Source organism: Canis aureus, chromosome 8, assembly GCF_053574225.1.
Source record: "Canis aureus isolate CA01 chromosome 8, VMU_Caureus_v.1.0, whole genome shotgun sequence".
Classification (NCBI taxonomy): Eukaryota; Metazoa; Chordata; class Mammalia; order Carnivora; family Canidae; genus Canis; species Canis aureus.
The window spans coordinates 75,875,229-75,898,729 of record NC_135618.1 but is presented as its reverse complement, the minus strand read 5'-3'; the positions used below and the strand labels follow the sequence as shown (position 1 = coordinate 75,898,729).

Genomic DNA, 23,501 nt, shown 5'->3' with positions numbered 1-23,501 from the left:
GCTACACTCCTGCCCTTTCCTCCCCCAACTTTAACTTCATTTCCCTGGTTTGGTCCAGACCTTATGTGCCCTTGCCTGGAGTGGGCCTGATTCCTGGGGGAATCGGACCTTGGATGGGACTCTTGGGACTCCACTTTGTGTCTCTGAGGCAGCCCTGCATTCCACTGATGCCCCCGAGTCCCAAGGTCTCGCGGCCTCTCATCTTGGACTCATTATCCTTCCTTCTCACTTCTGCAGCAGAGGAGAGAACTCTGCCTGTTGTCTGCTTCTGGTAAATCCAAGGCACACCACCGACCAGAAGCCAGCCTTGATCAGCCTCAACCACTCAGGAGCTCAGAGTCTCAGAGGAGGAGTTAGATGTGAGTCTGGTGTTGGTGTTCGTGCGTAGTCACGCAGGCGCGAAGATCTTCTGAAATGGCCCCAACCTGTGAGTGTCAGTTCCAGGTTTCTAACATTACAGAAGAGCCATTCTACCCCAAGCCTTATTCTGGGTCTGTTCATTGATGTAATTTATCCAACGATAATGACCCTACTACAAAAGTCAGGGCACTTGCCCTTTGTACCTTCCACTAGAAAGACTAAATTTTCTTCTCTTGATTCTAGAAGCCAAAACTCCTGTTGGCACAGTGGTGGCACTTCCCTCCTCATTTTGTGCACCTCTCCAATTAGATTGGTTCCCGTCATGCTACTCATCTCCACCCTCTCACCTGAGCACACAAGCATATCCTGAAGTTTGTGCCAGACTGTGTCCACCCTGGACTCAGCCCCTGGCCACAACGTGGGTCTGCTCAAAGCATCCAGTGCCTTCCCTGTCAGGGGCTAGTACTCCATTTGTGCACTCTCCTTTCGACATTAAACATTCGTAGATTGCCCCCTGTGCTACAGCCTCCTCAATCAGAGACAGCATTTCCCTGAGATTCCCTGGAAGAACTCTCTTCCCTAGAATTCAGGGCCTTCAGGGAAGCCTGGGTAGCTCAGCGGTTTTGTGCTGCCTTCAGCGCAGGGCCTGATCCTGGAGACCTGGGATCGAGTCCCACGTCGGGCTCCCTGCATGGAGCCTGCTTCTCCCTCTGCCTGTGTCTCTGCCTCTCTGTGTCTCTCATGAATAAATAAATAAAAATCTTAAAAAAAAAAAAAAGAATTTAGGGCCTTCAGCATTGCAAGCTGTGCTAGGGATTATGATTCTCAGGAGGGTAAACCCTGGCTGGCAGGTCAGTCGATTTCTGTTTGTGATGGATTCACAGATTTCCCGCAGAAAAAAAAAAACAACGTCTAAGTTTCTGCTCCTATATACCATAATTTGACCGGGGGAAAATTTGGTGTTGGTACAGTCATGCTCAAATGAAGACGGTAGGAAGTCTACTTCCTGAGCATTAATCCTCAGTGATTTTTAGAATTTCCACTAGTATTTTAGAAATGTAAGTAGCTCCTTTCTGTTTAGTCTTCATTCCCTTTCATTCTGCCCTAAGTGTACTTCCAGCTCAGACCCCTCGGTGCCTCCTGACCTGGTCTCACCTTCCCTCAATCCGGAGAGTTCTCTTGACCAGGTCTGCATGTCCTCACCTCCCTTTCTCCCCTGCATCCACTCCCATCTGGCTTCCTCTCCGTGCCCCATAGAGAATCCTTTTGCCTACGTTTGTTATTGTATCTAACCTGCAGTGTAGGCTAGCTTGCTGGACCTCTGGGTGTCACACTGGGGTCTGTCCCTGGTCTCTCCCTTGGCACACACCCCAGAGCTCCATCTGCCTCTGCCACTCAGTCCTCAGCACTTGTTTGGAATGCTCAGCTGTCTGGAGGACATCACCGTGGGGGGTCCCAAGGCCCATCCCTCACCCCCAGCTCGCAATGCCCCAAACTGAACTCCTATCATCCTCCCCCAAAACCTGTGTCTCCAGTCTCAGCAATGGCATCACCATCTATCCTTGGTTTAGCCAGAGACTTGAGTATCATTTCCACCTCCCTCATCCCTTCCCTTGACCTCTCCAACAATAATTCCAGCCAACTAGCCCTCTTAAAACACTGAAAAAAAAAAAACCTTTTTATGTCAGTCATTTTAGATTTATAAAAAGTTGCAAATACAAATGAGCGAGTTCCTGTATACGTGGCACCTAGCTTATCCTAAAGTTAGTATCATATATCATCATAGTATAATTACCAAATCTAAGGAATTAACATTGATACTAATCTAGCAACCCGACAGATTTTGTGGGTTTTCCAACTATATTTTCTCCTCCAGGATCCCATACTGCATTCTCTCTCTTTTTTTTAAATTTTATTTATTCATGAGAGACACAGAGAGACAGAGAGAGGCAGAGATACAGGCAGAAGGAGAAGCAGGCTCCATGCAGGGAGTTTGATGCAGGACTCGATCTTGGGTCTCCAGGGTCACGCCCTGGGCTGAAGGTGCTGCTAAACCACTGAGCCACCTGGGCTGCCCCCATACTGCATTCCATTGTCCTGTCTCCTTAATCTTCTATCTGGGACAGCTCCTTAGTCTTTCATTGTTTTTAATGACCTTGGCACTTTTGGAGAGTACCGGGGAAGTATTTTGTAGACCATCCCTCAACTTAGGTTTGTCTGGTGTGTTCTCATGATTAAGATTAAAGTTATAGTTGTACATTCTTAGCAAGAAAAACCACAGAAGTGATGCTGTGGTCTTTTTTGGGCATCAGATCAGGGGTACATGATGTCTCATTACTGGTGATGTTAACCTTGAACATTTGGTTAAGATGGTGTCTTTGGGCTTCTCAACCGTCAAATTACTGTCTTCACTTTAAAAAGGGAGATACTTGAAAACCAGGAAAATATATTACTTTTCATCATATTTTCATCAACTAATTTTAGCATCCATTGCTAGTTCTGGACTTCAGCAGCTGCCTAGCAGTGATTTTCATTTCCCACATGCCTTCTACATTTACCAAGTGGACTTCTACTGAGGGAATAGCTGTCCTTCTCTCTCCATTATTTATTTATGTCAGTATGGGCTCACGGAATTGAAAAAAATTATGTGAGTGACAATCCAATAGTATCGCTATTTATTTTATTGCTCAAATAGTTCCAGTTTTGGACATTAGAAACTCCTTCAGGGTGGCTTCCGTGTTCTATTGAGAAGACACCTCTTTTTAAAAGAACTTCTTTTTATTCTGACACTGCAAGGTTTCCCAGGTTTAATCCCTATTTTTCCTACTCCATTGCTGGGATCATCCAAAATCTGGGTGCCAGATGTGTTCAGTGCTACTGGGTTTTATTGCTTCTAGGCTGTCTCAGAGCTAGGAAATATATGTACGTACATGCCGACTCATACACACATTTGTTTTCCTTTCTACATTTTCTAAAAATTTATTTCTACATCTTTATTTACATATGTTATATGTATGTATATTTATATATTTTTATATAAATCTATGAAATAAAATCATCCTGATCCCTCACATTGCAATCCAACTTCCACTCATTCCAGCCATGCCTCTCCTTATTTACAGCCACTCTCCAACAGTAAGAGGCCTGGTTCCCAAAATCCATACTTTATGTACTACTTGCTCAATCCTAGTATATACACACAGTAATTTCAGAATTGTTAATCCAGACTTCTGTGGAAAACAAGCTTACTTACTAGAATGCATTACTGGCAATGGTTCTTTTCTTCTAGAATCCAGTTCAAAATTGTCCAAAGTGTTCCAAAGTTACTAAGATTGGTGCTGTTCTTCCTCCATCAATCAGTGTTGTTATATTTGTTTAGTTAGGTTAATATTTTTTTTTTTTTACTGTTTGCATACGATTGTGGGTCGTCTTTCCCACATTCTAGTTGAATTTATTATTCTTTCTCAGACATTTGAAACACCACCATTCCAAGAGTCCAAGCTTGACATAAAGGTGCACTGAGAGACAAGTGTCACTCCCCTTTTATTCCTTTTATCTGCCCTTATTTCCACATTCCATCCATCCCATTCTCACCTACCTCTAGTAGGAACCAATCTCATTAGTTTCTGATTTATCCTTCTTGAATTGCTTGTACAGATGAGCAGATCCAAGTATTTATTATTGAATGACCATTTGTGTTAAATAAAGGTTAGCAGACTATGCATCTTCTTTTGTACTTTGCCTTTTTCACCTAGCAATATGTGAAATCACTCTGTACCAGTACATTGATTGACCATGTTATTTTGTATAGCTGAATGCTACTCCACCGCATGGATATAGCTCAGTTCATTTAGCCACTCTCTTAGGAAGAGGCATTAAAGCAGGTTCTAATATTTTGCAATTGCAAATAATGCTGTAATGCATACAATTTTCAGATTGCTGGAAATCGGAGTAGATTTTTGGAGGTGGATCACCGGGTCAAAAAGTAAGCATATTGTAAGCTTTGTTAAGTATTGCCAAACTCCCCTACAAAAAATGATATTAATTTGCATTTCTACCAACAATCTATGAGATTGGCTATTTCTTCAGAACCTTGACAACAGAGTATATTGTCAAATATTTTAATTTTTGCAAATATGATGGATGAGGAATGGCTTCTCAGTGTTATTCTGCTTTGAATTTCCCCAATTACGAATGAGTTTGAACAGTTTTGAAATTTATTTAGGAGCCATTTATACCTTTTTTGGCAACTTGTTTGCTTGTGTTTCTTTCCTATTTTTCTATCAGATTTTTAGTCCTTTTTCCCTCAATTTTTGAGAATCTTTTTTTTAAAGATTTTTATTTATTCATGAGAGATGCAGAGAGAGAGGGAGAGACATAGGCAGAGAGAGAAGCAGGCTCCCTGTTGGGACCCCGATATGGGACTCAATCCCAGGACCCTGAGATCACACCCTGAGTCGAAGGCAGACGTTCAACCACTGAGCCACTAGGTGCCCTTAAGAATCTTTTAAATAGCAGGAAAATCATCCTTTGTAGGATATGTTACAAATATTTTCTCTGTGTTTGTCAGTAGTCTTTGACATGCTTATGGTATTATATTGCCATGTAAGTTTTAAAAAATTTTAATGTAGTCAAATACATCAATCTATAATTGATTTTGAGTTAGAAAGCCCTCTCCTAGATCAGAATTAAAGTAGAATTCACCCAATATTTTTCTGGTATGTGCATAGTTTCATCTTTCACAGATAGATTCTTAATTCATTTGGAATTTAAGCTCGTGTGTAGTGTCAAGTATGGGTCTAATTTGGGACAAATTAGCCCTGGGTGGCTCAGAAGTTGAGTGTTTGCCTTTGACTCACTTGACGGGATAAGCACTGGGTGTTACACTATGTTGGCAAATCAAACTTCAATAAATAAATAAATAAATAAACAAACATAACATGGTAAAAACAACAACAAAAAAGTATGGGTGTATGGGTTTAATTTTATCCCTAATCATATTCAAAATTTGTCTACTTCTTAGTATCCCTCATTGTCACTACTCAAGTTTGGGTGACTGACTTTTGACAGGATAATCATACTAGTGTCATAACTGAAGTTTTTGCCTCTTAGCTTAAGACCCATCTAATCTATTCCCCAAACTGCAATCCCAAGTGATTCCTTCCTAAATGTAAATCAGACTGTATGTACCCCAACTTTATATTTTGAAAGGCTTTCAATATTTCAGGGGCTCCCTGTGGGGGCTGGTGTAAAGTCCAAGCTCCTTAATAGTCTTATAAGGCTGTACATTATCTGCCTCCTGCCTATTGATCTGGCCTCACATTTGGTCACTCACCACCTCCTGTTCTGTGTTCCAAACTCCTTAGGCTTGGAGACTTCATTTCCTCGTCTTTAAAATGGGAATGATAGAAGGCTTCTCAGAAACAATGACATTTTTTTGACAAAATATTGTGGAATTCCAGGGAGAAGATGTCTATGATTCAGATATTTTGATGTTTTATAAAGGAGGCAATTAACAAAGGCATATAAGAATGAAACAGTAGCATAAGACTTCAGTAGATTATATATATATCCTAAAATACGGTGATCTGTCCATCAGGAAAATCATAGCTATATTTAGTGTATTGGCTTGGTCTGAAGATTAAATAAATTAGAAAAATTTGGTCACGAGATGCATAATATTCATCATTAAGATGAAGTCTAAAGAAATTTATTTGATGAGTTAAAAAAAAATCAGTGGTTGGACTCAACCAATCACCAGCCTATCTTATACAATAACTAATCTTAACTAACTATGAATTCCTAGATGGTAGGAGCCTCCATGTCTCACCTATATTTTCAAGTAACTTGTTTTCCAGGTAACATTTCCTTAAAGAACTGAACCAGGCTGGAAGACAAGCTAAATGATGGAAAGTTCATGTGTTCCAGAACCAGAGAACTGGAAGGAACCTTGGATATTACTTGTCCAATAAAGACTGGAAATCCCTTGCAAGTTCTCTGAGGGCTTGAGATGCTCAAATGCCTAGAGGTATTCAAGTTTTCACTGCTATTCATTACTGGCTTTTTTTTATAGCCTCAAGAAGTAGAATCTCGTAGAAGTAGAACCTAATTGAATCTTTCTTGGAAAACTAAAGCTTTCCCAAGGTCCCACAGTCAGCACCACAGGCATCATTTCTATAGGACATGTGCCACGGACTTTGTTTAAGGACTTTGCATTGATGAGCTTATTTAACTGGCACAGTATCTCTATGAGGTACATACTATCATTCTATTTACATCACAGAGAAGGAAAGTAAAGTACAAGGAGCTTCATTGTTTTGCCCAAGGTCACAGCTAGTGAGCAGGGGAGCTGAGTTGTGTCGCATTTATGAGTCAGCCACACACAGGAAGGTCCCTCTGAACATCAGCATGGAAGAATTAATTCTGGTGCAGGATGTATGTGGCATGTCATTTCCTGATTTCCAGTCTCACTAAGATGCAGGGACCAGAGACCTTCCTTTAGCCATACATAGCTCTGGTTAGCTCATGGTCCACTTTAGCAGTATATTAGGAACCTCATCCCCAACAGAGAAAGCCATAAGTATCTGGAATGCTAGGATGAGCCTTTAGCTGACCACACATCCTCCTAGGTTGATATCTCCTGTCATGTTCATGGCCAAACCAACCATTTAAGTAGGGAATATGGAACCCAGACTGAGGAGAACCCATGTCTTTGTGCACATGGCCTTCCTGCAAGGCTTCTTATAATTCACCTTCAACATTTGGCTGGTTGGCATTTAAATTTCCATAAAGGGGTCATAGATTCAGGCCCCGCAGGCATTTCATGGATGAACCTAGTCTTTTGCGAACAGCATCAAGCAGTCAACATGATTGATAGGAGTTCCTTGAATGCAGGCCCCACCCTGGACACTCAGCCCCTGTAGCTGCAGGAAAATTCTAGGAGGCCATGCAGTGCAGAACTCTCAGGAAGGGGGCTGGTGATGAAAACACCCCATCACAGAGCAATCTGAAGAAGTCCTTCACACTTTTCTGGAACCAATCTCGGGGAATACATGGCACCCTTGGTGGTCCTCATGTGAGTGGAATTCCAGCAGGTTGTCTTAAACCTGGCACTTTACACAACCCTACCTTCTAGGCCAGGCAGGTGGTACAATGAGAACGGTCTAGGACGTTCTGCTACGTTCAGTCTTCCTCTGGCCTTCTCAGATGGGAACCCAACCCTCTGAGGCCCAGGCCTGAACTCCAATAGCCCTAAACATTTTAGGGCCCCTGCTTTGATCTGCCCTGAATTCTGAATGGCCATGTTCTCAGACCCTCTCCATTTTAAACAAGCAAAGCCTTTGCAAACAACTCCTCTACAGACACAGCTGTGCCAAAGAAACACTGAAATGCTCTGAGCTAAATGGTCAGGGGATGAGGTGATTCTAATGTTTTTCTCTTGCTCTGCTGTACCTGGTAGTGCTAAGGCACTAAATACCTTTTCACCAACAGGTTTCACTGTCCCTGTCTTGTCCTTCAGAAGCAGCGATGTTATTAATTCAGTGATTTGAAAACATCCTAAGAAATCAAAATACTTATTTGAAAAAAATAAAGGCTGGAAGCATGCCTCAGAAATGATAATGGTTGTTTTAGGGTGGCAGGATTATGGATGATTTAATTTTTTTCTCAAACTCATCTACAATGCTGTTGCATCTTTAGTAGAAAAGAGAAAGATTAGCTAGCAGTGACTTTCTTTGAATTTAAAAGCTCTGGGTAAGGTAGAAAGGTTCCTTTGATAATGTGGCCACCATCCCACTATTCAGTCTGAGTTCCTTATTTCAAACCTAACATTGACACAAAATCTGCCTGGACCACTTCTCATGTCTAGAGAAAAAGAAAATCCACCAAACTTGTTTCTAAGGAGACATAAAGTTTCTAAGACTCTCTACTGGAAAACAGTTTATGACTATGATTCTGATTTTCGGGAAAAAATAGTTCAGCAACTCCTCCTGGTAAGAGAGCAATAATACAGTAATTCCTCCTTAACCTGGAGTCCTCCTTAAGCATGATCAAATACATGTGCTTTTTACTCCTGAATGCCATTTAGGAAATTGGGCATTCCTATTCCCTGCATGTGGACCATGAGACCTACTTGTTAGAGATAATTAGAAAGAATGAACTAGGGATTGGAAATAAAACAGGGAAGCAAAGCAGATGGCAGAGCAAGAGGCTCGGGGCCCCTGAAGCCTCAGGAAAGTCTCGAGAAGTGGAAAAGCAGTAACCGTGCTCTCCATGCTCTCCACGGAGGTCTGCAGAGAAGGTGAGCACCAGGGATGCTCACAAAAGCTGTGGGGAGGAGGACCCAAGAGGCGGGAACTCACAACCTGGAAATAATTAAATCAGAAGCATTCTGAATGTTTTGAGAGAAGATGAGTCAGAGAAACAAAAAAAGGTGCTTAATATTCCTGCTATCTGCAAGGAGGCAAAATGAATTTATAAGCGTTGCACTGGAATGCAGGGGGAGGGTTTAAAAAAAACACCCTGCATAGGAGAAAGGAGATGGAAATGAGCAGTACAGAGCCTCCGCCGGGTCGCAGAGGGGTACAACAGCACCAGCGCTTTCTCTCCCACCTCTCGTCTTCTCTTGTGTCTCTGTAGGTTTCCCTAACATAGAAAGGACCTGCCCTCCCTCCTCCAACCTATTCATCCACAAGGTCTAAAGCTCCCCTGCTTTGACCTCATGCTGCTCTCTAGGAATTGAAAAGGATTCCTAGATCTGCTTCTTACCAAAGGCAGAAGGCCGGTCCCCAGAATCACAGGCCTGTTTTTTGGGGTAAAGCAATCTTTCCTTGGGTGTTAACTCCAACGTGCTCTCAATGGCGCCATCCCTTGAGCCCCTACAGTTCCATGACTTTGTGTGGAAGCCAAGAGGCGGCTGGATGCCATTAACTTCTGCGTTTTCTGAGTGCCTTCCACATGCTAATAGCTATGGGAGCCCTGTCACTCCAGTGGGGCACCAGCGCCTTATTGGCACAATGCATCATCGTGACAAGGTATTTGGATGATGTATCACTTAAAAGATGAAGCCATCAAAGAATAAGTCCAAGATCAGATTAAATTTAATTACAGGATAAAAGAATTCTCATCTGTCATGCTGTTGATGAATTAACTGAGGGTAAGGGATGTGAGCTTCTCCAAAGAGAAGGTAGAGGAAGAATAAAATGTCTTGACAAGGACCAACAGAAGAGAGACCTCTGTTATCTCCCTGGGGCCCAGTGAAACACAAAGGTCCTCGGGACAGAGCCTGACACTCCTGTCCATGACATGCACCTCCAGGAATGTCCCACCACAGCTGGGGGCTGTTTCCCACAGCGCTCCTTCAGTTCCCCAGGACCGCCAAGGCCAGTCCCCGGCTCGGGCTGCTGAGAAGCCAGGGTCCTTGGCTCAGGACCAACCTACGTCAGGAGTGCTGCTGACTACGAGGCTCCACAACCACGCCCAATTAAGTTGGGCCTCAAATTTTGGGGCAGAGGGAGGGATTAACTATGAAGGGGCTCAAGGGAATTTTGGAGGACAGCAGAACCTCTCAACATCTTGATTGTGGTGGGGGGACTTGATGGTATGTGTTTGATGAAACTTGCAAAACTATATTAACAAGAATGAATTCTCCTTAAAAATGAAAAAAAAAACCCCTATTATGTAAAAGCTGAAATAATATCATAAATTTAAAAAAGAATTAGACTAGGGGTGCATAGGTGGCTCAGTTGGTTAATAAGCCTCTGTCTTCAGCTCAGGTCATGATCCCGGGGTCCTAGGATTGAGCCCCATGTTACGCTCCTTGCTCAGTGGAGAGTCTGCTTCTCCCTCCCCCTTCTTTCCCGCTGGTGTTCCCTCTTGCTCTCAAAAAAGTAAAATCTTAAGCAAAAAAAAAAAAGGAATTAGGTTGGGACAGGAAGCATAGCCTGGGGCAGACACAGAATCTGATCACTACCTGTAAGTCTAACATATAGCCTTGTCCATAAGAGATGCTCAACAGATGGTACTGATTGAAAAAGGAAAATACTTGGGAGATGACAACAGGTAGATCCCCAGACCCCATCTTCGGTAGGTCTGGGGTTGGTTGACTCAGGGGTCAATCAGCATTTGTCACACATTACTGGTGGCTCACGGTCCTGTGGACCGCACCTAAGGTGCTGGTTGGGGAGTCCTGGCCCCTCATCCTGGCATCCAGAGCTCTCAACCCTGCACCACTTGCCTTAGCCCACTGTGTCACTGTCCCTTCAATATACCATACACTGCCACCCCCACGACCTCCACGCCTTTGCTGTTACCTCTTGCCTGGCATTGTCTCCATGCTTGCTTCAAATCCTCCCACTGTGCCTTGCTGTGGCCAGCAGACCTGTCGGGGCCCAAAGGAAGAAGACCCAACCCGCTCCCCAGAATGCATCAATGTCACAGCTGAGAATTCACCACCAAGAATCAGAGGACTTTCAGTTCAAAGGTGTCGTGGCCCTATCTGAATCTCAGTTTTCTCATTAACAGTATTAGGGGAGGGCCACTACCCACTTGATAGGATTAGACATGTTACTAAAAACAGAAAGGGGTTTATTTTTGTTCCCTGTTTTAACCCCGCATGGCTCTGGCCCACAGTGCTCAGTGCTCACAGTCTGAGGCCTGCTGCACACTGTTGGGACCTTAGCAATAGCTCAGCCACAGAGCCAAGAGAGTTGTTGGGGGTGAGGAGGATACTGCATTCACCCTTGAACCCCTGGGGGCAGCACCGCCCACCCTTGCTCTTATCTTGACCTTTGCCCTCAAAGGCAATCAGCAGCAGTGGCTGGGGAAGGTTGATGGGTTGACCAGGTGGACAGGGAGAGACAGCAGGAAGGGGCTGGAAGACAAGGCCAATCTCATGTTTGATCATCGTTGCAGAGCCACCGTGGCTGCTCCAGCTCGGAGGCCCACCTGACCTGGGCCTGGGTCAGTGGCTTGGAGCAGGTGGGGGAGCCGAGGCTCTCCTGAGACCACACCCCCGTTCTACATGGGTTCAAGCTGGCATCAAAGGCTGTTGTTGCATCTTTGACTTCCTATTTTTAAATAAAACTGAGGCTCAAAAAAGAAAAAGGTACTCGTCTAACCCAGATTAGTAACGAGACGAGCAAGCCTGGTCGCCAGCTCGCGGATAGACACTTGTGAGCCAGCAGGCTCTCCGAGTCGGAACCTCGTCCACTTTGTTGACAAACACATGTTGCAAGATTGGAAATTACCCTCCTTGGTGCTTATTTTATCTCTGTTTAATTGCTGTTTGATAATAAATTACAACCCAGAGTCCATTAATTAAGCTAACAATGTCCGCGGAACACCAATTCCTTCTTCTGGGAGTTGCCCTGTTCCAGGAGCTTTGATTCAGAAGCTGTCTGCCCACAGCGCTTTGCGAGGTGGTTTTAAAAGATGCCAAGGCACATGATCAGCGGGGACCCCACTCGCAGTGCGGAGGGAGCGGCTCTGGAAGGAGGGGGAGGAAAGCTGGGTGAGCCAGGGTTGGGGGCGGCCTGGCAGCAGGAGAGCAGTACGAAGGGTGTCTTCTTAATCCAGAACATGTGGTCAAACAACACTAGACTTACTTCCAAAAACCAGCTGATGGGAAGCAACCATGGACCACTCATAGGTATTCATCCGAGATGTGCGGGCAGCGATGAGCAGCTTACTTCGGTTTGCCAGTTCGTAAGCAACTAAATGGCAGGAGCGTTCATTTGGAAAAGCTCTGCTGCGGGTGGAACCGGTGCACGATCAATTCCAGCCATTTCCCACCAGAGGCACCGGTATTATGCTGTGTAAGCCACCGAGGAGAGGGGAGCTTGCTGGCTGGCTCCGGAGTGGGCAGGGAGCTAACCGGTGGCCATCTGCAGCCCGGGAGATGGGCCACCTGGGCGTTCCTGCCGGACCTGTCTAGCAGGTGAATGGTGGGACTCTGAGGCAGGAGACACAAGAGGAAAGGAGGCTCTGGACAGAAGGGTGAGGAAGGTCAAGTTCACAGGGGTCTGTTCTAGAGCTGGGAGCATCACAAGGGCATTAGATTTGTTCTGAGTGGCCAGGGCAGAAGGAGAGGGCCCTGGGGGAGGCAGAGGGCCCTGGGGGAGGTGGTCACAGGGCCACAGAAGGCAGATGGAAGCACCTCAATATCCTTGGGTTCAGCTAAGAACTTCCCGGGTGGCTTAGAAAGCCTTCCCTGGACTCACCTAGGTACAAAGCCACTGCTTGAGCCATATGGGGGAAGCCCTCATATATCCAGGAGACGTTTATTAGACCACATTTACTCCTTTTCCCATTCCCAGAGGTGGGCTTCACAGGCCAGTTTCTGATTATGCAGATATCCAAATGCGAGAGAGCCTATCACCCCACAGTTAGGAGGCACTTAGTCCAAATGTAACCTATTCGGAAGACTGGATGGAGAAACCTGGGAGTGAGTGTTCTTCTAACAGCCTCTCCTCACATCTCCCCGAACAACAGTCACATACGGGAATATGGCTCTGAAGCGGACGTCTCCAAGGTGTAGTATCCAGGCTCCTGCTGCCCTCCTGGCACGATACTTCCCTGTCCCCACGTCCCCTCCCAGCCAGCTCCCCCCACACCAGTTGGGCTGGATTGCCAGCTTGTCATCTGGCCTATCCCAAGATGCAGACTTCTAAATGTCTGCCTTGACCACCCCCCGTAAGCCACGGCTCCCCACCTCCATTTCCCAGGTCACCGGGGCTTCCAGGGTCCTTGTCACCCCCAGACTCTGTGATAGAAAAGCTGGAGAGTCAGCAGGGGCACAAGGCCGGGTGTTTCCATCGCATCCACCCCTCTTTGAACTCCTCCAGGAGTTTAAGCCCAATTCGAGCATATCATCCCATCCCTGGTGGTATTCTACTGACCCTGAGGCAAGTCCCAAACTTCTCAGGGTAGCATCACTGCATTGTCTGGGAACTTGCTGGAAATGCAACATCTCAGCTCCCACCAGGCCCCCTGACTCAAAAGCTCTGGGGGTGGGGCCCAGAAGCATGCCCTATCTACCTCTCCATCCCCTTTGGCTTCCTCTTCCCTCCTTCCCTCCCCACCCCCCTTCTGTGTCCCGGCCCCCTGGGCCACCCCGCTCTTTCCACACTCACTATGCTGTAGCTTTCCCTGCCTCTTTCCTTGTCTTTTCCCTCAAGTGCAAACCATCTGAGAACAGGGGCTATATTTTATCCACTGCCACATACACTTGTGTCTGGCATCTGCAGTAAGTGATCAAGAAATAACTCACTGAGTGAATGAATCCATGAATAGAGACTCCCTGGATTCGTTAATCCCTATTGCCTTTAGGGTCAATGCCCCACTTCCCCGTGGAGGCCCATCAGGAAGTGAACCAGGTCTAGGCTTCCCAGTCTTTCTCTTGCTCTCCACGGGCACTTTTAGCCAACTGTGGGTGGTAGGGCTCAGTAAATCATCTTGAGGTGCATGGGTTGGGCTTGAATTTAAAGCACTTTGGTCACGCTGGAGGGCCTGGATTCTAATCTCCTTTGCTCACAGGCATTTGCTGCTCTGTGCCTCAGTTTCCCTATGCTGCCTGTCTACCTCCCAGAAGGGCTGCAGGGACCAAAGGACTCAGGATTTGATCCTTCCCATTATCTATCTTCAGAAGACCTGTCATACACTGAGGGAGGCTGAGAGTCACTCTCAGAATCATCTGCTGTGATAGTAGAAAGAATACAGTTCTCCTCTTAGGAGGGCATGTGTGAGTGTATATGCATGACCGGTGAGTGTGAATTTGCAGCTGGATGTGTGTGTTCACAGAAATTAGCAAGACCAAGGGAGCTTACAGGGCATTTTGTCCAATGTCTTCCTATTACAGACGAACAGACTGAGACCCAGAGAAAGAACTGGTGAGTCTGCTATCACCTGTCTGGTGCTCCTCTGGGATTGAATTACAAATATCTTCCCCATCTGTCACCAGTCTTTTATTACTATTAGTTGACATAAAAAAATGTTTTCAATTTTTTATGAATGTCAAGTCTAATGACATTTTTTGGATATATTTTCTCCCAATCTGAGAGAATTTCTGCTAAGCTCTTTACGAGTGCACACACACGTACACAAACCTTGGGTTAGCATGAAATTGCCAAAGAAAATTCATTTACTGGGCTGTATTTTTAAAACTTTGTTGGTTGGTCATTTTCCCTTTTTGAATTATCTTGTGTGCTTTTCTGAGATACCGGAGAACACGTGTGTTCTCTGAAATGTTACAGCAATCATACTCCTCCTTCAGAGTCAGCAGTTGGCTCTTGTATCAACGCTTACAGACCTGGTCATACTTACCACCCACCTGCTGGTGGCCTTTCAGGATGAACAAATCAAGCATGTTCTCATGAGGAAATCTGCTATTTCTCTGAAGTTGTAGGCAGGCATATTTGGTTCTAATTACAACGTAAGTACATGTAGTATATAGTCGCCTATTTGCAAATGACTCCACAATTTATTCACTTTCTCTCTTCAGTGTGAAATGTGCCCATTGCTCCTCTTAACATCTATGCTGAGGCAAACACTCATGAATATTTCCCTAAGTGCCATGTGGAACAACTGGAAAGCCCCTCACCTTCTCCTTAAAATTTCAGAACACATAATAACTACAGATAGGGGACAACAAATCCTTGGGGGACCTGGTGATTTGACTCCCTTCTGGTCAGAAATGGGCTCCTACCTGGGGTCCCCAGCCATGGCACGGGTACAGTATTGCTGTGTGGTTCTCCAGCGGCCCCTGGTCCAAGCAGACGTCTTTTGCCTTGTTGTTTCGAAGCTGCAGGAATAAGCAAAACATCACCTGTCAGAGCTCATGCGGCAGAATTTCTGCCCAGCCCTTGTTGCCCAGGCCTTGGCTCCAACTTCTCAAGGTAAAGGCCACATGACCCCTCCCCAAGTAAGGACCAAGGCCCAAATCTGTGAGGTTATCATTTTAGCAAGAAAAACCAAGTCATTGCATGGGCACCAGCCCTCTGTCTGGGGCACCTCTCACCCTTGCTTACACACAGCTCCTCCATCCCCAGTACAAAAGAGGAGATCAGGGAACGTTGGGACTTAGGAATACTAGTCACCCACTGGTTATCCAAAGCGGACCTTTTACTTTTGTGTGACCAGACTGTGTCTGGGTTCAGAAAACGGAGCAGAGTTTTTATGCTGTTTTTTTTTAAAGACTACAAAAATAATACCATCTTATTGAGATATCTTGACAAATGTAGAAGAAAGTGACACTTGTTCACAATCCTTTCTAACAATCAGTTAATTTTTCCCAATTTTGAGACAATTTAGTTTTGTTCAATTTTTTTTTTAAGATTTTATTTATTTATTCATGAGAGACACAGAGACAGAGGGAGAGAGAGGCAGAGGGAGAAGCAGGCCCATGCAGGGAGCCTGAGGTGGGACTCAATCCCCAGTCTCCAGGATCAGGCCCTAGGCTGAAGGTGGTGCTAAACTTCTGAGCCACCTGGGCTACCCAGTTTTGTTCAATTTTGACAGTAGTGAGAAACTTTGCACATAAAGCTTTGTTTTCATTACAGGTTTTCTTATTACAGGTTTTCTTATGAACATGATCTGAGAACTCAGATAACAGGAGCAAAAGGTATGGATCCCTTATTGTCCTTAAAATATGCTGTCTGATGCCTTTCTGGAAGCTTTGACCTAATTTCTATTCTGATCCACAAGATCTGTAAATACTTAAGAGTCTTGAATTTCACCATTCAAAAATATTTTGTTAGTCAAAGTGTACAAACTCCCAAAGCTAGATTCTGGGGAATCTAACATGCAGCATGGTGATTATAGCCAATATTAAGTACATGAAAATTGCTAAGTGGAGAGATTATCTTAAATGTTCTTAGCAGAAAAAAAATGGTATGGTAATTTTAGGATGTAATGGAGGTATTAGCTAACTCTATAGCAATGATCATTTTGCAGTATGGAAGTGTATCAAACTAACACGTTAGATACCTTAAGTTTACAGAATGTTATATGTCAGTTATCTCTCAGTAAAGCTGGAGAAGAAAGCAAAAGAACACTGCTCAGAAGAAAAACTCTAACAGAGTTAGAGTGGGGTATTGTTTTAAACCCAAGTTACCAAAAATTTGTACAGAAGAGTAGAAGCAATGAATCAGACGTGTTGCACAAACTGTCCCAAGCAAGTGATCTCCAAAGAACTGCAAAACCACCTTAGGAGCCCCACACTATATTTTAGTTCTATCTTAGATACTTTGAGTAACCGCTCATTGTCAATGCTCTCAATTATGCAAAGGATAAATTACATGGAAAAACCTAGACAACTTCTTGGTCAAAAAATAATTCAGAAGAGTTAAAATGTTGAAAACAATTAAATCTTAGAAATACCTCTATCAATGTACTTTTTATGTCTCCACAAGAGCAACATGATAAAATGTGCCTAATGAAGTCTAATGAAGCTTTCAAAAAAAGTATAAGATAAAAATTACAGGTAATAAAAAATATTGTGTTGAGAGATGAAGAAAGACATCTTGCTTTTATGAATTTACAATTAATAGTAAATTGGAATGTTTCATGTTTAGCAATTATTTCCCTTTTTGAGAATTATCTGTTTATCTCTCCATTGGGATCTCAAGTGGTTTTATTGTAGATTTATAAGAGCTCTTTATATATTAAGGATATTTTTTATGGCATATTTGTTCCATATAATGATTTCAGAATGTTAGGCATTTAAATTTTGTTTTTAATGTTTATGCAAATAAATCTATTATTCAGGAACTTAATAACTATTTATGAAGGGCCTGCTACGTGCCTGGGACTGTGCTAAGTTTAGTGAATGTAAAGATAAACAAAACCATCTTTGCCCAAAAACAATCCATAGTCTGGAGAGATAGGCAAAGGAAGAGATAGTGCAATACTGAGTTTTGGCAGGCAGCAAGGAGAACATTCTCACTCCATCTGAGGGTTCAGGTATGAAGATGAGGCACTCGTGAGCCAGCGATACTCAGTGGGAGTATCGCTGGAAATGTTGTAGTTTTTACCCAGGTAGTAGCTACTTAGGTTTTTGTTTTATATTATTATGTTACACCTGTATGCTTAATGCATATCGTATGTGTATTGTCTTCCATATTAATAACGGTAAAAGAAAAAAAGATGAGTAAAACCAAACTAGAGGCAGAGGCACTTCAGGCCACGAGGACAACAGGAGCCAATCACAGAAGTTTCAGCAGAAGCCTTGGTGGTGAATGTTTTTGTGCAGTTGCTTTTACAGGTAGGAAAGCAATTATCTCAAACATGGAAGAGTCAGTACATAAAGTATCCACAGGTCTTTCTTTAAAAATTATTTTAAGACATACTGGCTAATAGAGGTAAATAAACATTTAAAAATCAAGGAAAATGAAAGCCAGATAATCCAGTTAAGAAATGGGTAGAAAACACTAATAGACATTTTTCTAAAGAAGACACCCAAATGCTAATAGGAACATGAGAAGATGAGCAACTTCACTTCTCACTCTTCATCAGGAAATTCACCACTCTTCATCAAAACCGCAATGAAACATCACCTTGCACCCATCAGAATGGCTAAAATTAATAACAAAAGAACCAACAAGTGTTAGCAAGGATGTGAAGAAAAGGAAACACTTCTACACTGTTGATGGGAATGCAAACTGGTATAGCCACTGTGAAAAACAGTATGGAGTTTCCTCAAAAAGTTAAAAATAGAGCCACCCTATGACCCAACAATTGCACCATTAGGTATTTACCCAAAGATACAAAAATACAGATTCTAAGGGTTACATGCACCCCCATGTTCATAGCAACATTATAAACAATATCATATCTGGGAATTGGTATCTGGAATAAGTTTTGTTTTACCTTTGTATTTTCTATAGAGTGTATGCATTGAATTTATTACTTAAACGAAATAGAGAGATTTGCAAAAACAAAAGTCTCCCCTTCTCCAAAAATCAGACTGCAATCTCCATGTTGACTCCATGACCACACCACTGTTCAGCTCCAGAGACATTATTTACACTGTGCTTCATGTGAATGGCAGGCCCCAGAGCTGTGCAGTGTACAGCCTGTGGAACTGTGCCCTTGTCATCTTCTGGAATTTCCCCATTTTTATTATTTGGTTTTTTGTTTGTTTTTAAAATATTTTATTTATTTATTCATGAGAGACACAGAGAGAGAGAGAGAGAAAGAGAGAGAGAAGCAGAGACACAGGCAGAGAGAGAGGCAGGCTCCATGCAGGGAGCCCGATGTGGGACTCAATCCCGGGACTCCAGGATCACGCCCTGGGTTGAAGGCAGGTGCTAAACCGCTGAGCCACCCAGGGATCCCCTACTCTTTGTTTTTTAATACTGTTTTTCTCCTAATCATAATATTATCACATAAACATCAGCAAAAAATGGGAAAACATGACAATGTACCCCTACAAAGACTGCCTGTCTCACTATTTGGAGGTAACTACAGTCATCATCACCATTTCCCCATTGCTATTTTCCCACTTGAATTCAATCTAAAATAGCAGCCAACTCAATTTTATAATTCTGACTTTTTTTTTTAAGACAGGAGAGAGAGAGAGAGAGAGAGAGAGAGAGAGAGAATCCATGTGCTCAAGCAGGCAGGGAGGGGGCAGAGGGAGAGGGCGAGTGAGAATCTCAGGCAGATTCCATGCCTAGTGTGGAGCCCAAAGCAGGACTCGATCTCACAACCCTGAGATGACGACCTGAGTGGAAATCAAGAGTCAGACGCTCAACTGACTGAACGCCCCTGGTGTCCCCTTGACCCTTTCTTCTGAAGAATTATATCAACATTTTTTTCATGTCCTTAAATTTTTGTATACACCTTTTAAAATGGCTGCAAGATATTTCAAACCAGTAAAATGGTATATTTAACTAAATTTCAAATTAGATTCAACATTTTTGGTCCAAAAAAAAGTCACTGAGATGAATAATTACTCTCAAATCTTTGTCCTCATTTCAAATTATTTGCTTCGGATAAGAGTGGAGATGAAAGTGTGACTATCATTAAGCCTTTTAATACATGTGGTTCAAATTGCTTTTTACAAAGCTTGTTTCAATTTACACTCTCACCAGAGGATTTGCGGCTTTTCATATAACCAAGATCTTGCTGGCAGAGGTCCAAAATACGTTCCAAAAACGAATTTTTGTTTATTTGATAGAAGCAAAGAAGCTACCTCAATGTATTTTAAAATGTATGATGAAATCCATGAAAATTTTTCATGTGTTTTCCAATCATTTGTATTTTTCTCTTCTACTTGATTTTTCTTTGGGGATGTTTTATTTTCTTATTTAAATTAATTATTAAAATTTAAAACCATTCACAGAGCTCATTATATATTAATTATAGTATCCATTAATCTATACTATTTATGGTATATATACTTCTACTTTGGCATACTGTTTCTCTATTCAGTTGATATATAGGTTATTTTAATATTTATAAGCTCAGGTCCATTATCCATTTCCTTTGCATTTTCTTTCAGGGTTTTCATTCTTAGAAAGCTCTGGCCCTTTCAGAGATCAGATGCACATGCATTTCCGTATGGTTCTGTTACAGTTTCTTTTCTTGCATTTAACGCTATAGTTCATCCGAAATACACTTCAGGATATGTAAGAATCTAAACTGTTTTCTTTTCCAAAGAGCTAGGCAATTCACCCAATTGTCTTACGAATAATCCATTCACTGCTTGTTGTTTCTTGAGGACTCCTTTTGTTTGATCTTACTTTGATAATCAAAAAACCCCAAAACCATGCTTTTGTTTGGAAGAAGAAAAGATAAGGCAGTTTGGACCTGTTAGCAGTTACAGCCGGGTGCCAGCTACTGTCCTAAATCTTCCCTACAGCCCTGTGCCATGGATTCAGTCTTAATAGGCCCCTAATCGTTATATAGACTGCCCCCGCAAGACACATGCTTCCCATCCCAGATTCCAGCTCAGGATGGACACCTCACCCACACCCTGATGGTTTAACCTGGAGCTGATTTACTTCCTATAAAAGGCATCAGGCATAAAGTAGGAAAATATACATTTATAGAAAAAAGAAACACTCTAAGTCAAAGAGAGCCTTCTTAGCTTCCGGCTGGTTGTCACAGAGCAGCTGCAAACAGTCGGTGAAGTCCAAATGCTGGAACTAGTGGGGTATCTCCACTGGATCTGGCGCATCTGGCTGCCTGTGCCCTAACCTGACTCTGTGCCATAGATTCCTCGTCCAAACATACAACTCAAGGAAGCAACAAGGCTTATATACAAGCATGTTCTCAGCAGTGGTGCTTGCGATATTTTAAAAATGGAAACAGCATAAATGTCTATATTTTCAAGCAAAATACATCATACACAAAGGTATCGTAATAGTTATTATAATGCTGCGGAAACGACATCATATAGTTATTATTAATGCTGCAGAAATGACATAGGAAAATACTCTTCATATAACATTATTTCAAATTATTACACCTGTGGATACCATGGCTTTAGTAATACATAGATACAGAAGTGTTTATAAAAAGAACATATATGTGTGTATATTAAAATATATTTATTTATATTTGTATTATTTATAATACACCTACACAGAGAGTGAAGACCATATATCAAAATGTACGTATTATCTATGAAATTGGAATGCCTACATTCAAGGCTGGCTTCATAGCTTATAGGTTGAGACCTTAGGTAATTTATTTAATTCATCTAAGTTTTAACTTCTTTATCAACAAAATGGAAATAATACTTCTACCTCATAAAGAGAGAGTAGAATGATTTCATACATGGAAAGCACTTAGAATGGTGCCCGGCACATCCTAAGTATTGACTGCTATTATTATTACTTTCAAAATTTTCTAAAATGCATATTTATTTGTAATATGATATAATACAATAATATTTGCAATAAGAGAAAAGTTAATGTGTTCTAATGTTTAGAGAGGCAATGTGTCATCTCATCATAGACAATTTAAGAGCATCTCCCCTTTTGTTGGTGGCAAGTGGCTCTGGCCCCCAGCACTAAGTGATGGACAGCTCCAGTCATTGCCTGTCTTTCTAGCCAACTTCCTGTTCAAGGTCTCACTTACAGGTCCCAGGGACCTCAAAATCAAAATGTCCCAAACAGAACTGACCATGCACGCCACATCCCTAGGAAAACAGGCCACCAGAGACTCTGGTCCACGCTTCCACTGTAACATTTATTACATTGCCCCCCACCAGTTGGTGACAGTCTTGCAGTCAGGTCCTATACCTCCAAAAACCACTCTTGAATGAATGAATGAATGAATGAATGAATGAGTGAGTAAATGAATGACTCTGTTCTCTATTTTTCCCCATCAAAGCAGTCGCCCGGCCTACTGTAAAGCTATCCAAGCTGAGAGCATGTATAGTCTTAATTACCTCCCCGTATGCAATGGTGTTATTGTATCTTCTCATTTCTGGGTAAACGTGGTCCAGGTACCACTGGAAATTCTTACACTTTAAACTTTTCCTTAAGGCTCTTCTTTCGGAGACATCACCTATGTCAATTCCTGGATTCTGAAAGAGGAGGGAAGCAAGGGGCATTAGTGACTGGGGAGCTCTGGCCAGAGGAGAGGACGAGCAGCCTTTGAAGAAACTATCAGAGAGAAACCCCAAGTCCTGCATGCTTGCCGGTTTATAGGGACTCACTTGATCAGAGCCCCAGCTAGACCACTATCCCCTCAGAGCAGATCACAGCCCCCAAAGTCAACCATCCTTAACACTGTGCGAAAGGGAGCCCGGGACATACTGATGTTGGCAACCTCTGTTCCCAGCTCTGTCTCTCCTGCATATCCTCAGCAACTCTCAGAGCCAATTATTAGAGGAATTATTTGATTAAGACAAGGAAATAAATGCCTATAACCACCTCCTGTCTTTCTTCTCCATACATGTATGATTTCTCCCTTTGTTGGCGCTTTGTGGAGTTCATTATACACAGAAGTGAAAATAATTTTCCATCGCAAAGCTTGTAATGATGTTCTAATGAATAATTCACTCTGCTTTTACAGAAATGAACCTGTAATGGGCTGCTGTGTGCTGACAGGGGAAAATAAAGTAGCTGAAATATGACTCCACAGACTCCGCCACAAGATGGCCGCGGCTGGGAGGCCCCGGATGCTGTCTGTGCCATGGCGGGCAGCCCGGCAGAGTTCACGCTATTTCATCGAGATTTCTTCTTTCAACAGCCAAACGGTGATTTTAAAGGAAAATCTTCTTCAATGTAAGACTTTAAAATTCAATGGCAAAGCTGGACAGTGACATTTTAACTCCTGGTTCTAACGTGGTTGGCATAATGAAAGAGAACGGTCAATTTTCCAAAAGCACGGAGGGTACCACTGGCATTAGGGACGGGAGGTTGTGTGGACAAAGCGCGGGGACAGAGCCAGCAGCCTTGAACTCTTAGGAACGAGTAATACAGCCAGGAGGTCACAACTCCTCGCCCACGAGCAGGAATCAGTACCGATTGTGCTGACGTCCACAGAGCTGTGGGGCGAGTCGAATTCGGGTGTGAGTTCACATCCCTGCCCTGCCATGTGTTATGGGTAGGACCTTAACCTAGTCACGTTTAACCTCCCAGAGCTTCAGTTTGCCCATCTGTAAAATGGACATCAGAACAGGTCCATGTCAAGCTAGCATTTATTGATCTCTTAATAGTTGCTATGCTCTGTCCTCAGTGTTAACAATCCCAGTTTTACAGATGATGAAACTGAGGCTGAAATTTCCTATGTCATGAGGTTGTTATGGGGGCTAAATGAGATATTGCAAATAAGGAACTCACCAAGGGTCATGGACATAGTAAGTGTTCAGCAAGTGCTACTTATGTTTATATAAATAATCGTGTGTAAAATCACTTCTGGCTCAAGAGCTATAAAGTGCCATACAGCCATAAGGGCACTATCAATGCTTTAGAACATTATTTCAATAACAACATGATAAAAATTCATTTTTATCCTCTTTATCTATGATTCATGCACATATTCAACTGCATTTCTGCTGCTCTGAGCTCCAGCCTCTTGAAACATAGGGGCTGCCAATTCTCAGTGGGAACAACTCCAGGAGACTCAGGGCACGGCTGAGATACCTACAGGTACTCTGACTGAGGAAATAAACCCAACTATGGGTCAGG

At 43.0% G+C, this 23,501-nt stretch overlaps 1 protein-coding gene across 3 annotated transcripts in view; it reads right to left on the bottom strand.

The window, feature by feature from the left end:
• Window positions 1–23,501, bottom strand: part of GALNT17 (polypeptide N-acetylgalactosaminyltransferase 17) — a 431,006-nt gene that overhangs the window by 12,140 nt on the left and 395,365 nt on the right. For all 3 annotated transcript variants that reach the window (XM_077908312.1, XM_077908313.1, XM_077908315.1), the window contains 2 exons: window positions 21,755–21,892; window positions 15,062–15,157 (listed from right to left, as the gene is read on the bottom strand). In XM_077908312.1, the coding sequence (XP_077764438.1) occupies window positions 15,062–15,157; window positions 21,755–21,892 (234 nt within the window). The remainder of the gene's footprint in view (window positions 1–15,061; window positions 15,158–21,754; window positions 21,893–23,501) is intronic.